Consider the following 19,513-nt stretch of genomic DNA (forward strand, 5'->3'; position numbering starts at 1 on the left):
GCCATTTGCTGGGATTTTACTAATAATCATTTCAGGTGTATAAATATAGCAGCTTGCCAAGCCTTTGGCCACCAGAGAAGTGTCTGTGCAATAACTCAGCTTTATTTTAACTTTTGCAAAATAATTCTTAGGAGACTTGAGGAGGAAGATGGTTTGGTTTCTAAAGCCTTGACCTGAGACACACAAGACTTTTCTTCAGAGCTTTCTGCTGCCTGCACAGATCAATGTATTTCTCTCTCTGCTTTTGCTCCTCATATCAGCAGCTTAAAAACTCTGGGGAACAAAATCCAGATACTTGTTTGCTGTTCAGAGTGATGGAGCATGGGTTTGGTGGGACCTCAAGGCATTAGTATGAATGTTCATTGATGTGGAAAAAAAAAAGAGAAACTAACAAAAAAAAAAACCAACAAGGAAGGAAAAAAGGAGAACAAGTGTTTGCTGGATGGTGCACAGCAGGGGTGATTTTCTTGCTCTTTGGGGTGGATGCTCATGTGTTCCTTGCATGTGGCTGCAGTGTACTGGGAGCTTTGCATTGATGTTTCTTAGCAGTGTCAGGCTGCAGGACACTGCTACTGCCTCATAAACCAAGTCCAGCACCTCTGAGCAACGTGTCTTAGATGAAGGAAGAAGATGACAAGTCGGGATTGAAATTCCTCCAGGACTTTGACATCTTGCTTCATGCTGGTGTAGTAGAGACTCACAGCAAGGATCAGCACTGCACAAAATGAGAGCCACAGGAGCACAGGCAATCCAGATGATGTCCTGTCATCTGATGAACGGTGATGAGGAGAAAAAAGAAAGCAGCATTATTTTAGTGCCATCTTAAACACTTCCTAAATTTGATCCCCTGCTGATGCCTTTGTCCCAGTTTTCTGGCAAGAGCAGGGTACAGAGGGCTCTGGTGGTGAGCACTTGGTAGGCATCAGTTAAGTGATAGTGAGTCACACCTCCTGATGGAGGCTGGTGAGTATAAAAGATATCATCTAATGGAGCATTTAAAGAGTTTAATTATATATAATAAGAACAGGATTAGCATAGCTAATGCATGATCTCAACTTCCCCTCCAGCAATTATTTTTTATACCTGTACCCTAAGTGTTAAGTTGACTACTAGGAGAATATGAAGCTACTTGGTCTAATTATTTAATGTTCACAAATGCTCCATAAAAGAGAGAAGCTATAGATTTCTGTCCTTTTCCCTGGTAAGTCAGCTTGTTTGGGACTCTTGCTAATTATGGAAAGAACCCAAACACGGCTCCATTAACCAAGAGGCGTGTTCAGAAATCTCTGGTGGTTTGAACCACTCTCAGAGTGCTGTGTGTGCTAATTACACCAGAGCACCCTCTGCACTTGCTCTTCAGCAGGAGGATACTGTAAAGATTTTTCTTGCCTTCAAAATATTTTTCGAATACGTTTTAAGTGCCACAGGTTGGGCACAGCGCACGTGTGGAAATCAGAGGCTGCATTCAGCTTGCTGACAGCTGTGTCCCAGTCCTTGCCTGCCTGTATCCATCCCTGGGCCTTGGGGATCCAGTTTGATTCAGATCTGGCTGCTCTGTCTGACTGCATGGCCATTGTACTATTTCATAAAGCACTTAGAGTATTAAACATGCAGTAGAAAGCCAAATTCATGCCTGAATAAAACCCATAGTGTGCAGCTATTTTCCTGCCATATGCACATAATCAATAAGGAGATAAAAATGTGGAGTGTATTATTACGGGTAAAGGGCCAACATTAGCTGTAACGTATTTAAATTAGCTTCCACTCCAGGCCCTGGAATACACACCAGTCAATTAAACTGTCATACAGATGTACAGAGAGGAAGGTAAAAGTCATAAAACCAAGCCAGAAACACATAATAATGTATCAAAAAGTGTATGGGGAAAAGGTAAAATGTTAATAGGCAGTCATTTTATAGCTAACCAGAAACCAAATCAATGTCCCATAATAGATCTGAGTGAATTATTTGCAGCAAGTAATTTATTCATTTGAATTTATCCCTTCTTTCTGTTTGCAAATTATCCATGTGCAGACTTCAGATTTTATAAATTTGTTTGTTTGGCATTATTCTATGAAGGGTTGATGTGAAGGTGTTTAGCCAGGAATTGTTCACCCCTTTCTGCTTTTGCAGAGATTTAGGAATTGGGAGTTGGTGTTTCTCCTGTGAGATTTCTCACACCACAGGCTACAGCTCTTGACTGGGTGCCCACCTGCCTTTCCCAATGTGGGGCTTGGCTGATGAGCACACATGGGAGCAGTGAAACCTTCCTGTGGAAACTGAACAGCTTTTCACATCAACCCTTTCATATGAAGTGCTTGTAACCCATTGCAACTTTTTAAAAGTTACTTTCCATGTGAAATTTCTGGATGATCTCAAATGTAAAATTGGGCTTTCCTTATATCCTCTCAGTAATATGTTCTATCCATGAGCAGAAAAAAATTATACAGAAGAATAATTCCACCTGCAAAATTGTGATGAGCTATACTCACAAGAGTTTCAGCCCATCGCTGCCGTTAGGTGCTGAAAATCAAATTTGCTTTTCTAGATTACAATTAGAAATTTAATGATTAAAATTTTTAAGCATTAAATTGCTTGTTGGAAGAGCATGGACCTGTGCCCAGTCTCATGGCAACTCATCTGAGAAAAGCACTGGACCTGGATACAGGAGATTTTGTTTCGGTTCCTGCCTTGGATACACATATCCACTGGGCTCTGAAGAATATCTGATCTTGGCTTTTCTACCAGGTCCTTTTCTGGCTGTAGGACCCTGTTCCTAGCCCAATAACAAATGATGCTGGATGATGCTTCAGCCCCTCTTTCTGGACAACAGTAGTAGTTGAGGGATTTGGGGACATCTGCCTGAGAGGCTTTTTAGCCTCCCAAAACTATAGGTCTGTGTGTGTACATATACATGTATATAGGTACCCCTCTCCCCTTCGCTGCACTGCCTACAGCAGGGGCTGGATGTTGCTCAGGGCCTCTAGAAATGTTCACCATCATCAGAATATCCAGATACACTCATTTGCTTGGGGGTCTGTGAGGCTGCCAGGCCTCAAACAAAACCCAGAAAAAACCCATTGTTTTTATTATTTCTACCCTGCTGTCAGCATATAAATGAATTGTCTCTTCCCCTCATATGAAACTCAGCAGGGAGAACTATTGTTTAGCTTGGGGTGCTTTCCTTGTGTATCTTAGTGAGAAACCCATACCTATTCTAATGCCACAAAATATATTAGTTATATTTAAATTAAAAATAGCTTCAGGGATTTAATTTTTGTTTCCACTATCTGTCTTACTAGATGTCTTGTTTAAAATTGCACCAGACCTCATCAGCACCTTGTGCTGCTTATGCTGAGAAGAAAAAGCAGCAAGCACTGACAACGCAAACTGCTGTGTATGTGGAGGGATATTTGCACTGGGCATCCCACCAGCTGCAAAAGCAAACTCGGGTTAATGCTATGGAGGGCTCACAGTTATATTGTGAAAAATTCAACTTACCCACTACGTAGTCACAGCAGGAAATGACTAGAAAAGAGAATGAAAATGCTCTTACTCGCCTGGAAAGGTCTGTTGGCAGTGGGTGAACAAGAAAAGCCAGAACTAAGCAGTGTCTCTGAAATTGCCTGTCACCTTGAGATGCTGGGCAACCTCTTACACCGCTTCTGGCTCTGGATGAAGACCTACCCAATTCATGCAAACATGCAGATGCACTTCAGGAAAATGAGGAAAAGTTACTGTGTTCAAGAGTTCAGACACAGGATTGCTGCTGTTACAGGGAGGTCAGGAAACAGCTCTGCTAAAACTCCTCCCTATTCCACATAATTCCTAGAAAGGAAAGGATTTAGACCAGCAGGCTGGAAGAATGAAAGTTAAGAAAGCACTCGCAGACTAACTTTCATCAACAATATCCTGGAAATATGTCTGCCAAGCTGCCAGGGCCCAGACACAATCCAGGATGAAAAGTCCATAGAATGGAAATATTTCAGTGGTGCCAGAAACCTTCGTTTTACCAGCCTTAATGTGAGTTATGTGTGGACAAACAGCAAATAATCCAAATCACAGACTGTTTGCAACACAGAACACTAATTATGGGTTGGAAGGTTTCTCATGTCTCCATGAAAGAGTCAGAGTCTTCTCCATGCTTACAGCTCCCCATGAGTTCCAGCATGGCTTTGCTGAAGTCAGAGCCAGTGGGAGACCAGCCTGGTCCCCTGGGCTGGACTGGCTGCAGGATTCCCAGTGCTGATGTGGGGCATGGACTCTGGCAGAGAGCTGAGGGAGTTATTAGTTCCCATCAGAATCCTGCTCTTGAGCAGTCAGGTGAACATTGAGGAATTTAAGGCTGACTCTCCGAGTCTTTCCAGGAGTTCAGTTTTAGTGGGAAAGCCCAGGCCATGTCAACAAGCTTATCAAGAAACAGCGTCCCCTTCATGCATCGGGAGGCATCCCAAACAATGTATTGCCAAACAAATAAGAGTTCTGTTTATAGACACATCAGCAGATGCCAAGCCTTAATTTTCAGAAGCTGTGCCAGTCCAAACAGGGGGCTGACATAGAAATTTTAACATTCTGCCACCTGTGTTTTGACCAACTGACATATCAAACCCATATAAGTCTAGTTCTCTACCAATAAACACAGTTTTCTTGGTTGGATGAGTTTGGGAAAGCCAGAAAGTAACACCAGTTATTATTTGGTATGGCATAGAGCACATGCAGAAGTGCAAACTGGATCGTTGTGCCAGACCTCTGCTGAAGGTCAATCCCAGCTGACCCACCTGCAATATTTTGGCTCATGAATCAAAAGACCAGGGGTTTTGATAGCTGTGTCAGTCCTTGGGTGCCTTTATTGGCAGAAGTTGTTACATCCTGGCTGCTAGGCTCAGACCTCTGCTATTGTGTTCTGTGGCATCCTAGTTACCCACAGTGACATAATTAGGCTTAAATTTGGTCTGAGTGGAAACATTGTTCTGGTGAAGCCCTGGGGCCCCGCCAGGCCCATGGTCCACAATGATCCCTGTGGGGGCTGACTCAGGAGGTCACTGTGACAGCAGCTGGGGATGAGGCAGGAGCCTGACTCCTCCCAGGGCAGGCAGGCAGATGGACCACATGCAGTTCTGCAGAACACAGGGCAAAAATCATCCATCCTCTACTCCATGCTGAGCTGGAAATCCCAGATTATCAGAGGGGAAGCTGATGTGGACAGAGTGGGTGTTAAAAGCTAGAAAGGTCATGCCAAAATTCCTGATAACTTGAGCATACCATGTTCAATGACTTCTTCTGGCTCACGAAATCGAACCCTTCTCTCTGCTCTCCGCTTTTCCCCCACAGCTTGGTCCACAGGAGGCCTTTTCCTCAGTATGGAAGGAGGATAGCTACTGTCATCTGTCTAAAGAGTTCATCAAAACATAAAACACGTGGCCATTCAAACAGGGTTAATGTAACTGGGTGAAGTTTTGACCTTTGGTGGATATGTTACGGTGCCCCTCAAAGGACATGATATACAACACATCCGCTTGGGCATTGTCAGACCACTGTAATATTTACAGCAGGACAAAGAGATATTCCTACATTGCCACAGACCTGCAGTACTCTAAAGCTGTATTTTCAGGGAAAGGGATAGTTAAAGTGATCTACAGCAAAATGTTCAAAAAGGATTTCTCTTAATTGTAACAAATATTTGCTGAAGGAGGCTGCTAAACAGCCTTGGGCTGGTCTTAGATGTACATAAATGTGATATGAAATATATGAACCATATCATTTGGAGCACCTTTAAATGTTCTGAGCTAAGCAGTTCTGTTCAGAACGCAGCATTACCATTTCCACAATTGGGACTGTGCTGCTGACTTGCTTTTGGACACTCCTGGTGGACAGAGAAAGTAGTTTATTTGCGCTTTGATATAATAATTGTGCTCTGGTTTTTGCTTGGAAACCACATTTAGTCTTTGACAACAGAATCATAATGCTGTGGGTTCTTTGAAATTACAAGAAACAGAGTTGCAATAACAATAAGTGATAAGTCAATAACAATAAATAGTAAGTAATAAGTCTCTGTTCTGCATGGGAATATTCCCACAGCAAGCTGCTCAAAGTGAATCCAAAGAACCTTGGTTCAGACACCCACTCTCCTTTGATGGCAGAGAGCAGATGGTAATTTTTCTACTTTTCAAAGATCAAAGTGAGGGGTAGATATTCTTAATATTTTATTTTTAAGACTGAAACTATCATCTCTAGCCCTTTCCATCTCTCCCTTCTGTTCCTCTTCTAGATAAAGGTATTTTTTTCTTCTGGTCACTATTCCTGCTCCCTTTTCCTCCCTTGTTTGTTGTTCCCTCACTCAGTGATTGGCTGCTCCTTACTTCAGTTTTTCTCCTTGCTATGATGTGCTCCTCAATTATCTATTTTTGTCCTTTTTTAGGCCCAAAAACCTTTTCCTTGACTTTTCTCATTGCATGCTTTCCCCACACTCATCATTTCACACACTCACTCTTTGGACTGCAGAAGCAGGATTAGGTCCCATTGACTACAATCTGGGGGTGTCAGACCCCAGAGTAAAGGAGATGAATAGGTTTTCTTACACCTCACTTTTTGGATAACCTCAAAAGGCACATTACATAGTCAGCAGGAACTACCATGGGATGAGGAATGACTTCAGATTTGATTCCTTCTCCTGATTCATAAAACCAATCTCATCACTGATAAGGATGCTTTCTCTGTTCTGGGGTCGTATCACCTCTGTCTCATGACTGTGGACATGAGCTGGAGCTCTGTGTTTTTCATTCAGCAGCTAAGAAGCTGGAAGCCTCATTCAGGTTATGGGAAATACACATTTCACTTGTTTCCAAGTCCAAAGAAATACAAAGTCACATCTTATATAAACACGCTCATAATCAGATTTATGGTGCACAAACGGGAGCAGGGAATCTCAGTCTCTGCCACTGAAGCTGTCTTGTTTGGCCTTGAATAATTAAATATTCATTGAGCTAAAGAAAGAAAGGAAGAATGACTTTACAGCCTGGTGTTTGGGTGCTCCCTTGGGGATGGCAGAAGCCTGCTCCTACTCTTGCTCCAATGAATACTTAATAGGTAACACTTAAATATTCATTGGAGCGGTCACTGGGAACAGGGTCTCTCATCTACCAGGTGAGTACCCCAATCACTCTGTGACAGCCACACACACACACTTACTCACATAATGAATACTTGATTATTCCGTGTAAAATGAAACAGGTTTAGGGAGACACAGCCCAGATCAGGCTAGGGGTGGTTATGGCATTAGCTGTGAGGGCTTCTCCTGTGGCACAACCAAGGAAACTGAACCTTGCATTTGAAGAGATTTATAACTCCAAGTGCAGCTGTTGTCCGTATGAGCTTTTCCAAACACTTAGCAACGACATCACATCAGAAGAGAAAAACATCAAACAACTAGCTGATTGGATAGCACCAGTCAAGGAAGACCTTAAAATTAAGTGATTTTATGATATTTACTAGACTTTTTAATAACTTGTGGAAATCAAAGCTACACCAAAGTGTCAGAACAAACAAAACACTGTCCCCTATGACAGAAATCTGGTGTTAACATACTGCGACAAGAGCTGGAAACCTACCAAAGTGATAGCTGGGAAATTGTGCAGCCCTAAAAACAACTCATTTGTAACAAGCTCCAGGCACGGGACAGAGGGAACTCCATCACCCATCAGAAGATCACTTACCTGCAGCTCTTTGGCACCAGGATCAGAGAGTGAGGCTGGACATATTTGGGACATGTACTCTGGATGCCAACATGAAGGCTCTCACATGAAGCTTTGGATGGAAAGCCTCTTGCCCAGGAAAATGAGGAGGAGCAGGGAAAAGTGTCTGGAGACCCCAGTGCAGTGGGGACGCAGCCGGCAGCGGCGCCGACGGGAGGACAAGGGAGGAGAAAGAGGAATTTGTGCCCTTTGTACCAGGGCTGGCGTGGGAAGGATGGAGCTGACTGAGATGTACTCAGGAGCCAAAAATAGCACACAGTGATAATTCTGATTGTGCAGCTGGAAGCAGGGCTTTTCTGGCAGCAGGAGAGGGCCTGAATGGGGCAAGTCACAGACAAACACCTATGTATTTGTTTCGTGTGAGTGTGAAGTCGAGGGTGTTTCTTTTTCAACAACAATTCCTGCATTTCTGTGATCACATTGGTTTCCTTTCCAGAATCCATTCCCAATTAGAAAAACCTTGCAAGTGGGATTGCTTTTAATCCTTCTTCCATTCAAAATATGAGGATAAAGCCATCAGGAAATTGTATAAATATAGTGGGATGACAGATATCTCCCTCCAGAACAGTTCTGGACTCACTTTATATGTTTTACAAATTAAATCCATTATTATAGTAATAAAGTGGGATTTAAACATTTGACATTTCTACTCATATTATAATAAGATTATTGATAGAAAGAGAGGTGATTTACTGTTCAAGAGGGTTTAACAGCCCCTTGTCAAATGCTGAAGGCTGGGCATCATCAAACATACAATTTTTAGGTAGAAATACTTGCCATGATTGCCGAAATATTGTGTTTTACTGTCTCTGCAAGCACAAGCTTGTTCTTTCTTTTTTGTTTTGTTTGTTTCCTAGAGCTATTTATTTGCAGTGCCATGTGTAGTGTACATGGTTTGGCTTTTTAGCAGGTGGCTGGATGGATATTTCTATGTCATGTTCAGACTGGCCCTTGTTCTGCAGTGCTGGGAGGGTTGCAATATGCTCATACAGACACTGGGAACCAGAGGGGACAGCTGCTCTGTGGCTTCACTGCTTATTCCCTTCCTTTCAGGAGCATGGGGAATGGGTGAGTAGATGGAGAGGGTTGGGATCTTCCCCCAGAGAAAACTGGGCCAGAGCAGCAGAGGAGGCTTCTGTGGCTGATATGGGGTCAGCAGACCCTCCAGGATTTGCTGCCCTCCTGCATCTCAGGCTCTGCATGGGTCTACTGTCCTCAAGGCTGCCCTTAGTGACATCAGTATCCACGTGGACAGAAACAGATTTCGCTGGTCTAGGGTTCTCCACTGAACACACCATATCTAAAGCCCGCTGGAGAGGGTTACCTTACCTTCTCTTTCCTGTGCATTGGGGTGATGGAGGGTTTTTCCTCATGCTGAAACCAGCTCACAGCTGCAAGCCTTGTGAAATGCTCCCCAAATCCCCTCTCTGCTGTGTCCTGCAAGTATTCCACAGAAGTTATTTCAGGATATCTAGGATGGCCTTCAGTGGGGAAAAGACAGTCTTGAAAATTTTGTTCATAATAGATCCTAGACAGAAAGGTGACAAAACCTGTCAAATCATGGTCCCTGGATTCTCTGGCTCCTCCTTCTTCCTGCTGTGATAATCACTTACTATTAATTCGTGAAAGAAGGAATATATCTCCCTGTTTTGGCCAGCAAAACTGATGAAGGTAAGATTAGGGAAGTCAAACTCTAGTCCTCATCTAGCTTTGACTTTGTTCATGGGAATTGTCTCATTTATTTTATTAGTGTCACCCAGCAAGGCACATAAGAAGGTCCTGTGCAGCCTCTTATTCCTGCAGAGCAGGGCAATGCACTTGTCAGCTTTTAGACCTGAATGAAAAACCTTGTTCATGTCTTTTTCACTGAACCTGTCTTTGTTCAAAGGAAGGTTTCACAGTTTTCAAAGTATTTGGTCAAAGATATTTTGGTAATTTCTTCAAAAACCCAAACAAACAAACCAAAAAATCACCAATGCAGAAGTTGATGGGATTTCTTGTATTCAAGAAATGGACATATGGAGACAACATTTGTAATTTTTTGATGCCAGAAACCTTCTCTTTTCAGTTCAAATTGCCCTTAAATGTAAACAATTTTTTATTCATTTGATTGAAAAATAATTGGACAGCTTATAATAGTTTTCATGAAAGATTGCTATCTAAATGACAGGAATGATAATTTCATAGTGGCATTCTCACTTTTATCTCAAGATGTGCTAATTATATTGATAGTAATGGTTGTAAATGCTTGAATAATTAGTAGTTACCTGGGCACTTAAGTTTCAGTGGATAAAGATGTCAGGAGTTCAAATCTCATGACAGGGACAGTTCCATTCGTACTAAGTGCTTTGAACTGTATTTTAACAACCTAAAATTGGATGTATTTTAGAAATAAAACACAGCCCAACACTTAAAATAAAAAAATCCAGGAAAATAATTTTTCTAGCCTCTGAAATCACTGGTAATAAATAATAGTTACTATAGTAGAATGATTTCTGCATTAGAAGCTGTAAGAATTTCCTTAAATGTTGCTCTTTTTTAAGGTAATTTTTCATCTAAACTTTGATCTCATTTTATGCAATGTACGTCAGAAATAAAGCTAGACAAATAATTCATAAATGAAATGAGTGTCACCTCTATTTCTTTCAGCTAATTGTTCACAAATAGATAGTGACTTTTGTGAATGCATTCATTATTCAGATTTATTCAGTGGATAATTGCTGGGAGTAATTCTTTGTCTGTAGATTGCTTTGAATCATTTTGCTGTGAACATTTAATAGTAAAAATCTATCCAGGCTTTCAATACAAGACAAACTAAAATTATTTGTAACTACTGATGTAGCCCTTAAACACAAACAATATACTGCCGTTTTAAAGAGCAACACCAACATTTTTTCATTAAGAGACCCACTTCTTCCCATAGTACACAGGAGGGAAAGCAAAAACATTTTAACTCTCTGTGTAGCACTGACATTGAATGGTGCACAATGTATATGCAAATAACTTTTTACAAGAAAAGCGTTGCTTAAGTGTTTGCTCAGCAGAAAAACAAAACATGCCTAAACAAAACATGATTGACTTCCCAGAGAATAAATATGAACAGTCCACACAAAGGAATTAACTGCACAGCCAGTATTTTTTTTTGCAATGCCCCAGTGGAAGATGTCTAGGAAATAAACACAACATGATAAAACAATTTTACACTCAGAGGATAGCCGTGTAACCATATGAACTCTTTTTCTATTTCCTTCTGTGGAAATAAATATTTTAGACAAGCAAAGTACTTTGTAAATGATGCCTTTGTGGGGATTCGTCTGGCCTGGTTCAATTATTCTGAAACCTAGCAATTTTCTCATATCATTGAATCTGCTTTTATTGCAAATAGGGTCATAGAAATAGTCACTCATTGCAATAATGGACTTCGTTTATCTTAACTATTAACACTTCCAGTAGGTTTACACACACACACACGTATATATTCAATATTTATGGATATGCACAGTGCATATATATTAATAATGAAGTAACTTTATCTCCAACAATCTGAAAACAAAATCACGTAATACCATACAGTGCAGGGTGCAGTGGTAACTGGAAGCAGCATATCAGGATAACAGAACAGAAAAGGAATAAATAAATTAGAGGGGTGTCTTCCATATCTTCCTCAACTTCCAGAGTGTCAGTTGAGCCTTTGTTCAGTATTCCACCTTTCACGGTTCTGTGTACTCTAGATCAATAATTTAGAGATGCACCTTTTGGAAGCAGGGTAAGTTTTGTGTTTGCCAAGAGTGATTTTCCACTAGTCAGGGTGCACATCAGGAAATAAAACAGCAAATTGCCCCGGAGTATAATTAGCTGTTGCCTCCTTCCTTTTTCTGCCTCTGGAGAAACAGATTTACTGCTGGAAGATATGGGTCACCCATGAGATGTCACAGAGCACCATTTCTTCTCTTCAGCCTTCCAGTAAAGAAAGCACTGAGTAAATCCCAGCCTCAAGATGAAAATCAGCCCTTTGGACTGCATGTTTCCATTCCACATCCAGAAGGATCATGATTGATCTGTTGTCTGGCAGTCAATCCAAAATGGGGCGTTTTTGTGGAGTTGGTGAAAAAAAGAACCAACTACAAAGCATAATGGAAACAGAGCACTGCATGGGAAGATGATCTGGTAACACTTGGTGTGTGTAGCCAGCCAGAATGAAAACAATCAGTTCTCCTTCCTGTATGTCTGTTAATTCCTGTGATGCCCAGAGAGCTGTGAATCCAGGTGCATTTTTCTCCAAGAAAGTTGCAATCAGTGCAAAGTGCAGCATCAACAGTCCTGTGCTCCATAAAGGACCCAGAGGATTCCCCTCCCACTGAGACCTCTTTGCCCTTTAGTTATTACTACCCTGTGCTGGAAGTTTTCACTGATCACACAGATCTGTGAGCACCCCTTTGATGCAGGTAGGCAGACCTGGGCCATTCATCCAGGACCTGTGAGCAGCCAATTCTTTGTAAAACTTGGATTGGGGTGGTGTTACAGCACGTGGCCATCGGATCCACCACAACAGAACTCACTTATGAAGGCAGTGGCCCTATTTGCAGATGTAGAATCTCAGAATTGTTTTGGTTGGAAAAGACCTTTAAGGTCAGTGAGTCCAGCTGTTATCCCAGCACTGCCAAGGCCACCACTAAGCCATGTCCCCAGCTGCCACATCTAAATGTCTTTTAAATACCTCCAGGGACAGTGACCCAACAGCTTCCCTGGGCAGCCTGTTCCAGTGCTTGACAACCTCATGAAGGAATTTTTCCTTATATATAATATAAACCTCCCCTGATGCAATCTGAGGCAATTTTCTCTTGCTCTATTTCTTGTTAATAGGGAGAAGAGAACACGCCCCCATCTGCAACCTTTTCTCAGGTAGTTGTAGGGAGTGATACAGTTCCCCTTGAGCCTAATTTTCTGCAGTCAAAACTGGAGTTGCTTCCTCAGCTTCTTCTCATAAGTCCTGTGCTCCAGACCCTTCCTCAGCTCCACTGCCTTTCTCTGGACTTGTTCCAGCACCTCAATGTCTTTCTTGTAGTGTGGGGCCAAAACTGAAAACAGGATTCAAGGTGCAGCCTCACAATCTCTGGGTACAGGGAGACCATGTAGGGGGTCCTTCAAAGTGATGATCATGTTTCTGGAGCTGTGGCACCAGTTTAAAATCTACCTTGTACACAGCTTTTTCCTGGTTTTGAACTGGGCTCTTTTCTAAGGCAAGGATGGAGGCACTGAGCAGAAGTGTTGTAGAGTTTTGCATTATGATGAGAACATCCCTGCTGCAGAGCAATCTCTGCTCTGTTTGGACTGACTGGAAGTGATTTAACTCTGTTGAGAAATTTGGTCTCAATTTATCCCTGGCATGAGTCCATTGACTTATAAAAGGCATGGATCTGTCTCCATTTCTTAAAATTGCCTCTCTAATTCATGTTTCTTTCCGGGTAGAGGTTACAAATAACCACAGAGGACTTGTGATGATATATAGTAAACACAGAGAGAATTTCTGTCTGCTGAAATGAACTTTCTAAATAATTACAGAATGATCTCACATCCATTTCGTAACTAGAATTCTGAGATTGCAGCCAAGCTATTATTTGTGATTCAACATGCATTTTTATTCTAGAATTGTCCCATAGCCATTAGGTTTACTCCACCTGAGATTTTCTAATTTGTTCTGATCATCCTGTCACTGGGACCTAAAATGTAAAACATGCATTGATTGAATAAGAGTTACCAAGGAACCAAATGCTAATATCTGCTGTTGGCTCACTGATTCCAAATCAGTCAGTCCTGTCGATGCGGGAGATGGACAGGGCTGGAGTGAGTGAGTTCATTCTGAGTCAGCTTTTGTTACACACTCACTGTATTTTAGGAACAAAAACTAGTGGAACTGTTACTTCTGCCCAAAACATTTGGTCTGCTGTTGATGACAGGGCTGCCATCAGCCATGAGATGAATTAGGAACAACCCACTGCAAGCAAGAGGACATCTGAGCTGGCATAAAAGAGAAAAGGCATGCAAAGAAAGCCCCCTTAGAAATAGGGAAAGTGGAATTATCTTCAGGAGTTATATTTTAGCAGTAATCACTCTGTGCTTGATGTTGTGTTCACTGGCACTTCCTGCCCACTTTCCTAAGTGAGCTTTGACCTGAGGAGAAATCCAGCTAGGATGACTGCAGGATAGAGCCTCAAAAGGGGATTAGTGGTCTTGTTTCAATCCCAGGTATCAAAAGACTCCAAATGACTTCTGTGAGTCACTGTCTCTCCCCTAAAAAGGATTTTAGAAACCTGGCAGCGATTAATGCCAAACTGGCCCTGAGAGGGGCAGCAAGCAGGGCTGACAGCAGTGGGAAGGGAAGGAGTCAAGGGAATCACAAAGCACCAAGACACAGGAAACTACATAACATGATTTGAGGGCAGTGATGTAAATGCACTTGGGCTCCATTTGTGGTGTCACCTTGGAAGAGGATTAGATTAGATTAATGGCATGAAAGAAGAACAGAAAAATGGAGAAAAAGCAGATTGAAGTGCAACAAAAGCCCAAATGAGTACAAAAAGCATGAATTGGAAAGCATTTGGATGATGATATTGGATGATAAAGATTATAAAAAAGAAACTGGCAAATCCCTCTGTCATCAGCAGCTGCTTTGTATTAATGTTAAGTCTATTAATGATGATATTTGTTTTTCTAATTAGTATGAAAGTCTCTTTCCTCCACCTCTCCAAGCCCCAGAGACTGGTGATTTCAGAGAAAAACAAACAGGTTTAACAAAAAGTAATTGGTACAATTTACAAAACTGGCTGAGTGCTTCTGGAGCTTACATTCAATTTCAACCCAGTTTAAGCTGAGGCAAAGAAAATAAGCAAGGGCAAATTCAGGCAGAACATCAAAGTACTCTTGTTGGCATCAAGCTATACAGATAAGTCAGGTTGAAAGCCAGTTATGTTTTGCACAGGCAAGCTGAATATGTAAGTTGTGCTTTCATCCCCAAGCGGAGCATCCTTTGGCATTCCTTCAAGAGAGTTGTAGGATCCTGCTTGCACCAAAACAATTTGTGTCTTACGATGGGATAGCTGAGAGCAGGATGTGCTTTGAGAGTAGAGTGGGGAAACAGGGTCCACCTTTGACCCCTGGCAGGTTTGAATCAGAACCTTTAAGTGTAATGCCCCTAAGATGCAGCTTCTCATTAGCTGCCTTCTGACAGCTCAGCTTTCTCCCCCACTCTCTCCTTCATTCTTGTCAGAAATTTGGTTCAGGACAAGGAAATCTCTCAGCTTAAATTAATATGCTGGTCAGAATCATCTCTGCCTCAGCAAATGCATTTTTTTCTGATGTGGAGTGTTTTTATCGGTATATTTTTCATCATCTCAAATGTATGAGCCTTTCAATTAGTCTCCTCAATGAAACAATAGAAATTACTTTGCCTTTTCTTTTAAAGCCAGAGAAATGCAAAGGCAGGGAATGAAGCTTCATGGGACAGCTGTGGAGATGCTGAAATAATAGTGTCTGAAGGGAGAAGTGTGGAAGCTGAGCACTTGGTCTATTATGTGATTCTGACTACACGGCTGGTCCCTGACAAAGAGAAAACTTTTGGGTACACAGGCCTAGTGCAGTGTCTTGAATTCTCTCTTTCATGCATTATACCCACTCTGGCAAATGTTTCTGGGAGAAGTTTTGAGACTGGAGTGTTTCTGTACTTCCTACCTGTAATTAGCATTTCTCCCTATGTATTGAAAATATTAGATTCTTTCTGGAGCATTCTGGGCCAAAAGGGTGTTTTCCAGCTCTAAAGTGAAGATGATGGACAAGTGACACCAGACTCCTCCATCCCAGAAGTTCTCTCCTGTCTTTGTGACACCTCTGTAGATCTGAAACACCTTTTCCTGCTTTTTGGCAAGGTTTGGTACTTGCTGTGTGGATAATTCCAGAACTGGGAAATAGTGTCAACTTCTTCACTGGTATATTTGACAGCCACAATCAAAAGGTTATTAGCAAGAGATGCTCCAGAAGCCACCACTCTGTCATGTCTCTCAGGAGGATCCAGTGTGAGCCAGCACCATTGTCAGAGATTTAGACTAAGAGGTGCCAGGTAAATCAAAGCTGGTGGGATTGCTCTCTTCTGTGCTCTCCATTGTCATTTCAAAAAGGACGCCTTCAGCCCTTTGCCTTTACAAAATACAAATCAAATAACTGCAAGGCAGCAAAATGACACTTCTTCCTTTTTTTTTTTTTTTTCTTCCTTCTTTTTTATTTATTTTCTTATTTTTTCCCTGGGAACATGAAACATAAAAAAATACAGAGGAGGAAAAAGAGATTTTGGAGACTTCGGAGCAGGTGGTACTGGTCGCTGTCACATTTACTTATCAATTCAGAGGCTGATTTTGGGGCAGCATGTGGTGGAAACAGGCTGGAACTGGGGAGGAGAAGTTAGTGCTCCATGTACCAAACACCTCTCAGAACTCCAAGCAGTCTAGTTATCTCTTTTGCAAAACCAAAACCAAGGCTCAAGATGTCTTGGGAATGAATTCTTCTAAATCTTGGCACTTCCCCAGCCCATGCAGTGGTAGTTCTGGCCTTTCTATATGAAAGAAAGCAAAAAAGGCCAGAACGACTACCCTTTTTTCTCCAAAAAGTAAATTAGCTGCTCCAGGATGAAGATATAGAACTTTGTAAATGTAGATACTTGTCAAAATCTTTCATTGCAAAACATACCCATTTGAATCATGATCCATTCATTCTAGGTACTTTATCTGAGCAAAATAGAGTTTAATTGTTGGGTTTGGGTATGTCATTAGGAAGGGAACATGGAGCTTTCTCGATCCACACCATGTTAAGCAGATCAGACCTCCTTTCTGGAGGTAAAATGGGTTGTTTGGGATTTGAAATGTTGTTAATCTCATTTTCAGCATTCATGAAAAAGGGTCTCTAGGGGAACCTATTACCATATTGCTTTTATACTGATTCAGTTCTAAAAAGTCTGATGAGTTACTTTATTGCAGCTCCTAATAAGGGTTACTATTGTTCATAAATAATGTTCTCAATTTTGTCAGCCTCTGGTTTAAGACCAGAGCTGTACAAGAACTGCTGACACTGCAGAAAGAGCCTGTTCCCACCCTGCAGTCTGTACAAACTGGAGGAACAATGCCACTTCACATCAGCACAAAGATCTGGCCCGTAGTTTTCAGAGAGGCTGAATATAGAAGACGAGGGAAAAGAAGCCAAGAAGCTGCAGTGTTTTGACAGGAACAGGTTAAGCAGTTTAATGACAGAAGCTCTCTCCACACTGGCCTGTGCAGCAAAGAACACACAGCCTTTTTTAGACCTACCTGTTGGTCACGATGAAAAACGTAGGCAGCATCTCACACTGACTTGTCTGGCTTGGGAGGCCTGCTCAGAAAAATCCCTCATCAGGGCAGCAGCTGTATTCTTCCCCAGGGCAAATTCCTTTAAAGCTGTCAAAGATGCTGTAATCAGACTAGGTCATCAAAACCGGTCCTCCTGAGGACTGGAAATAAGATCCAGAGATGAGCATTCAGCTACATGGGCAAGGTCTAAAACACTAAAGTTTCCATTGAAATTAAATGAAGAGACTGTAATTGCTGTGAAAGAAAAGCAAAGCAATCACTGGGAGAGCCCGAAAGCATTCAAAGCACCTCCTGAAAGGATGCTTGCTGGAGAGCAGGGATCTATGTACTGAATAACAGAGTCTGATAACAGAGCACAGCTTTTACAGGGAAACCAACTTGGATAACTGCTGGAGCATTTGACTCTGTGCCTCCTGAAGAGGCAAAATTTAATTGAGATTTCACCACCCAGCTGAGTAGTTTTATTATCAGGTTAAAAAAAGTTAATAAAGTAATAAAAATGGACTCTTTGCATTCTTGATTTCAAAACATGGAGCTGTGGTCAATATGCTTAATAATTTGTAAATAGAGTGAAACAAAGCACAAATAGCCATGGTGACCACGGAGAGGGGATTGCTATGAGCTTGTCCCTCGCTTCCACTTTTGCATGCATTAGCAGTATTTCAGTTTTTATAAATAAGGTAAGGTGAAGCAAATGAACTGAGTTCCTCTCTGTCCAATGTTAACTGCTGTTACTGGAGTTACATCTGCAATGAATTTGGCTTGGATTTGACTAAACCCTATCTTGGAAAAATAAAAGGGTATCGGTGTATTTGATTTTTGCTGTAAATTGTTTACAGTGTCTCTGATTTTAAGTGATTGATCTCTGCCTGAGGAATAGTATCAGAGTAAACAGATCTAAACTTGTCCTTAATGCTTCTCCAGTGCTTTGGCATTACACCAGATACTGGCTTCCAGCATTTTCCTACTTTTCAAATTAAAAAAACCGAAACAAAACAACAAAACATCGCCATCGTACATGGTGTGAATATTCTCGTAGCTACAGAAAAAATGGGAAACAAACAACCTCTCTCCTAAGCAGGAATAGCTGGGGGAAATCACTGACTGAGCTACCCATGGGGGAGCAGGCAGGCTGCTGTGGTGGGCACAGGAGAGGAAAGGGGAGCTGCCAAAGCTGAAGTAATTAAAAGAGGAATCCCAGGAGAAGGGCAGAAAGAAATGGAGGTAATATGCTCCATTGAGCTTGTGAAAAGAGATAGTTGGAGCAGAGGTTGCAGAAGCACAGGAGAGGTGGAAGTGTGTCATGGAGGCAGGAACATCTCTGGAACGGGGAGATCCTGGAACAGCAAGGCACAGAGAAAGCAGGGGCAGACAAGCAGCGGGCAGCAGTCCCAGGAGGTGGGTTGTGAGTACTGAGGAATCTATTTCCCATTTCTGATTGCTATATTGGTCAAAGTGTCCAAGAGTATTTTACACAACTGCCTCTGTACTGATTTTTCCATCTGTCTGAACGGGAAACAGAGGCACCAGGTTGCAAAGTGACTCACTCTCTCATAAATGCAAGAGCAGAGCTGAGTGCTGGAGTCAACATACTGCTCATCCCACCTCCTAAAATTCCCCAGCTACCAGGGGCAGGTGACTGCTCTAAGACACTTCAGGCAAAGGCTTCTGCAGGCTGTGCAGCTCACAACTATCCTGGGAAAGCACCCTAAGTATAATCAGATCACAAAACCCGTGGGAAATGCTGCTATAAATCCTGTAACACTGAAGAACAGCCCTATGAAAGCTTTGCAGTGAGGCAGAGCAGAGTGTGGATCAGGTAGCAAAAGAGGAGTATTACAATATATATAAAGCCATGTACTTGCCTGAGCACCCACCAAAGGCTCTGTGTGAATGAGCAGCAGGGCTTCCTCAGCTGTTTATCCTGCTGAAGGATATTTAACCACCCAGTCAGCTGGCTGGAGCTCAGCTGGAAACACACAGAGCCAAAAGCACAGGAGATGGAGCCAGTGCAATAAACACAAGGCTGCCTTGATTTTTTTTCTCTGTCTAATTATATATATATGTTCAGTGTTGCTTGGACTGAATTATAAACTTAAATTTGCTTTTCCTTCCTCAAAGGCTTTGTCCCTGAGTTAAATGACCAAGAACAAAACAAGTGTCTTTACTCTGCAATTCCCTTGTCACATTATTCCCATATCGAACCTGGCAGCTTCCAGCCTTTCCAACACTATAATTAGAGCATCTCCAGCCTTTGAAATAGCACTGACCCTGGCCACAGTGCTGACCTGCCTGCTTTGCAGCTCTCTGTCACGCACAACAGCTCCTTGCCCATACAAAGCCAGTGCATGGAGGGGACAGGGATTTTTCTTTTC

At 42.0% G+C, this 19,513-nt stretch overlaps 1 protein-coding gene across 2 annotated transcripts; it reads right to left on the bottom strand.

Annotated features, from left to right (window-relative positions):
- C6H14orf180 (chromosome 6 C14orf180 homolog) lies at positions 1-19,060 on the bottom strand. Of its 2 annotated transcripts, XM_066321679.1 has the most exons (7): positions 19,004-19,060; positions 17,100-17,278; positions 10,017-10,117; positions 9,079-9,186; positions 5,261-5,387; positions 3,500-3,526; positions 1-769 (listed from the first exon to the last, which is right to left on the bottom strand). In XM_066321679.1, the coding sequence occupies exons 4-7, from the start codon at positions 9,094-9,096 to the stop codon at positions 570-572; spliced, it is 372 nt and encodes a 123-aa protein (XP_066177776.1). In that variant the 5' UTR covers positions 9,097-9,186; positions 10,017-10,117; positions 17,100-17,278; positions 19,004-19,060; the 3' UTR covers positions 1-569. The 2 variants fall into 2 exon arrangements, with proteins under 2 accessions (XP_066177776.1, XP_066177775.1); XM_066321678.1 differs by lacking the exons at positions 9,079-9,186; positions 10,017-10,117; positions 17,100-17,278; positions 19,004-19,060 and adding an exon at positions 7,711-7,889.
- Between the last annotated feature and the right edge of the window lie 453 nt (positions 19,061-19,513).

The sequence above is a fragment of the Sylvia atricapilla genome, chromosome 6, assembly GCF_009819655.1.
Source record: "Sylvia atricapilla isolate bSylAtr1 chromosome 6, bSylAtr1.pri, whole genome shotgun sequence".
In the NCBI taxonomy this organism is placed as follows: Eukaryota; Metazoa; Chordata; class Aves; order Passeriformes; family Sylviidae; genus Sylvia; species Sylvia atricapilla.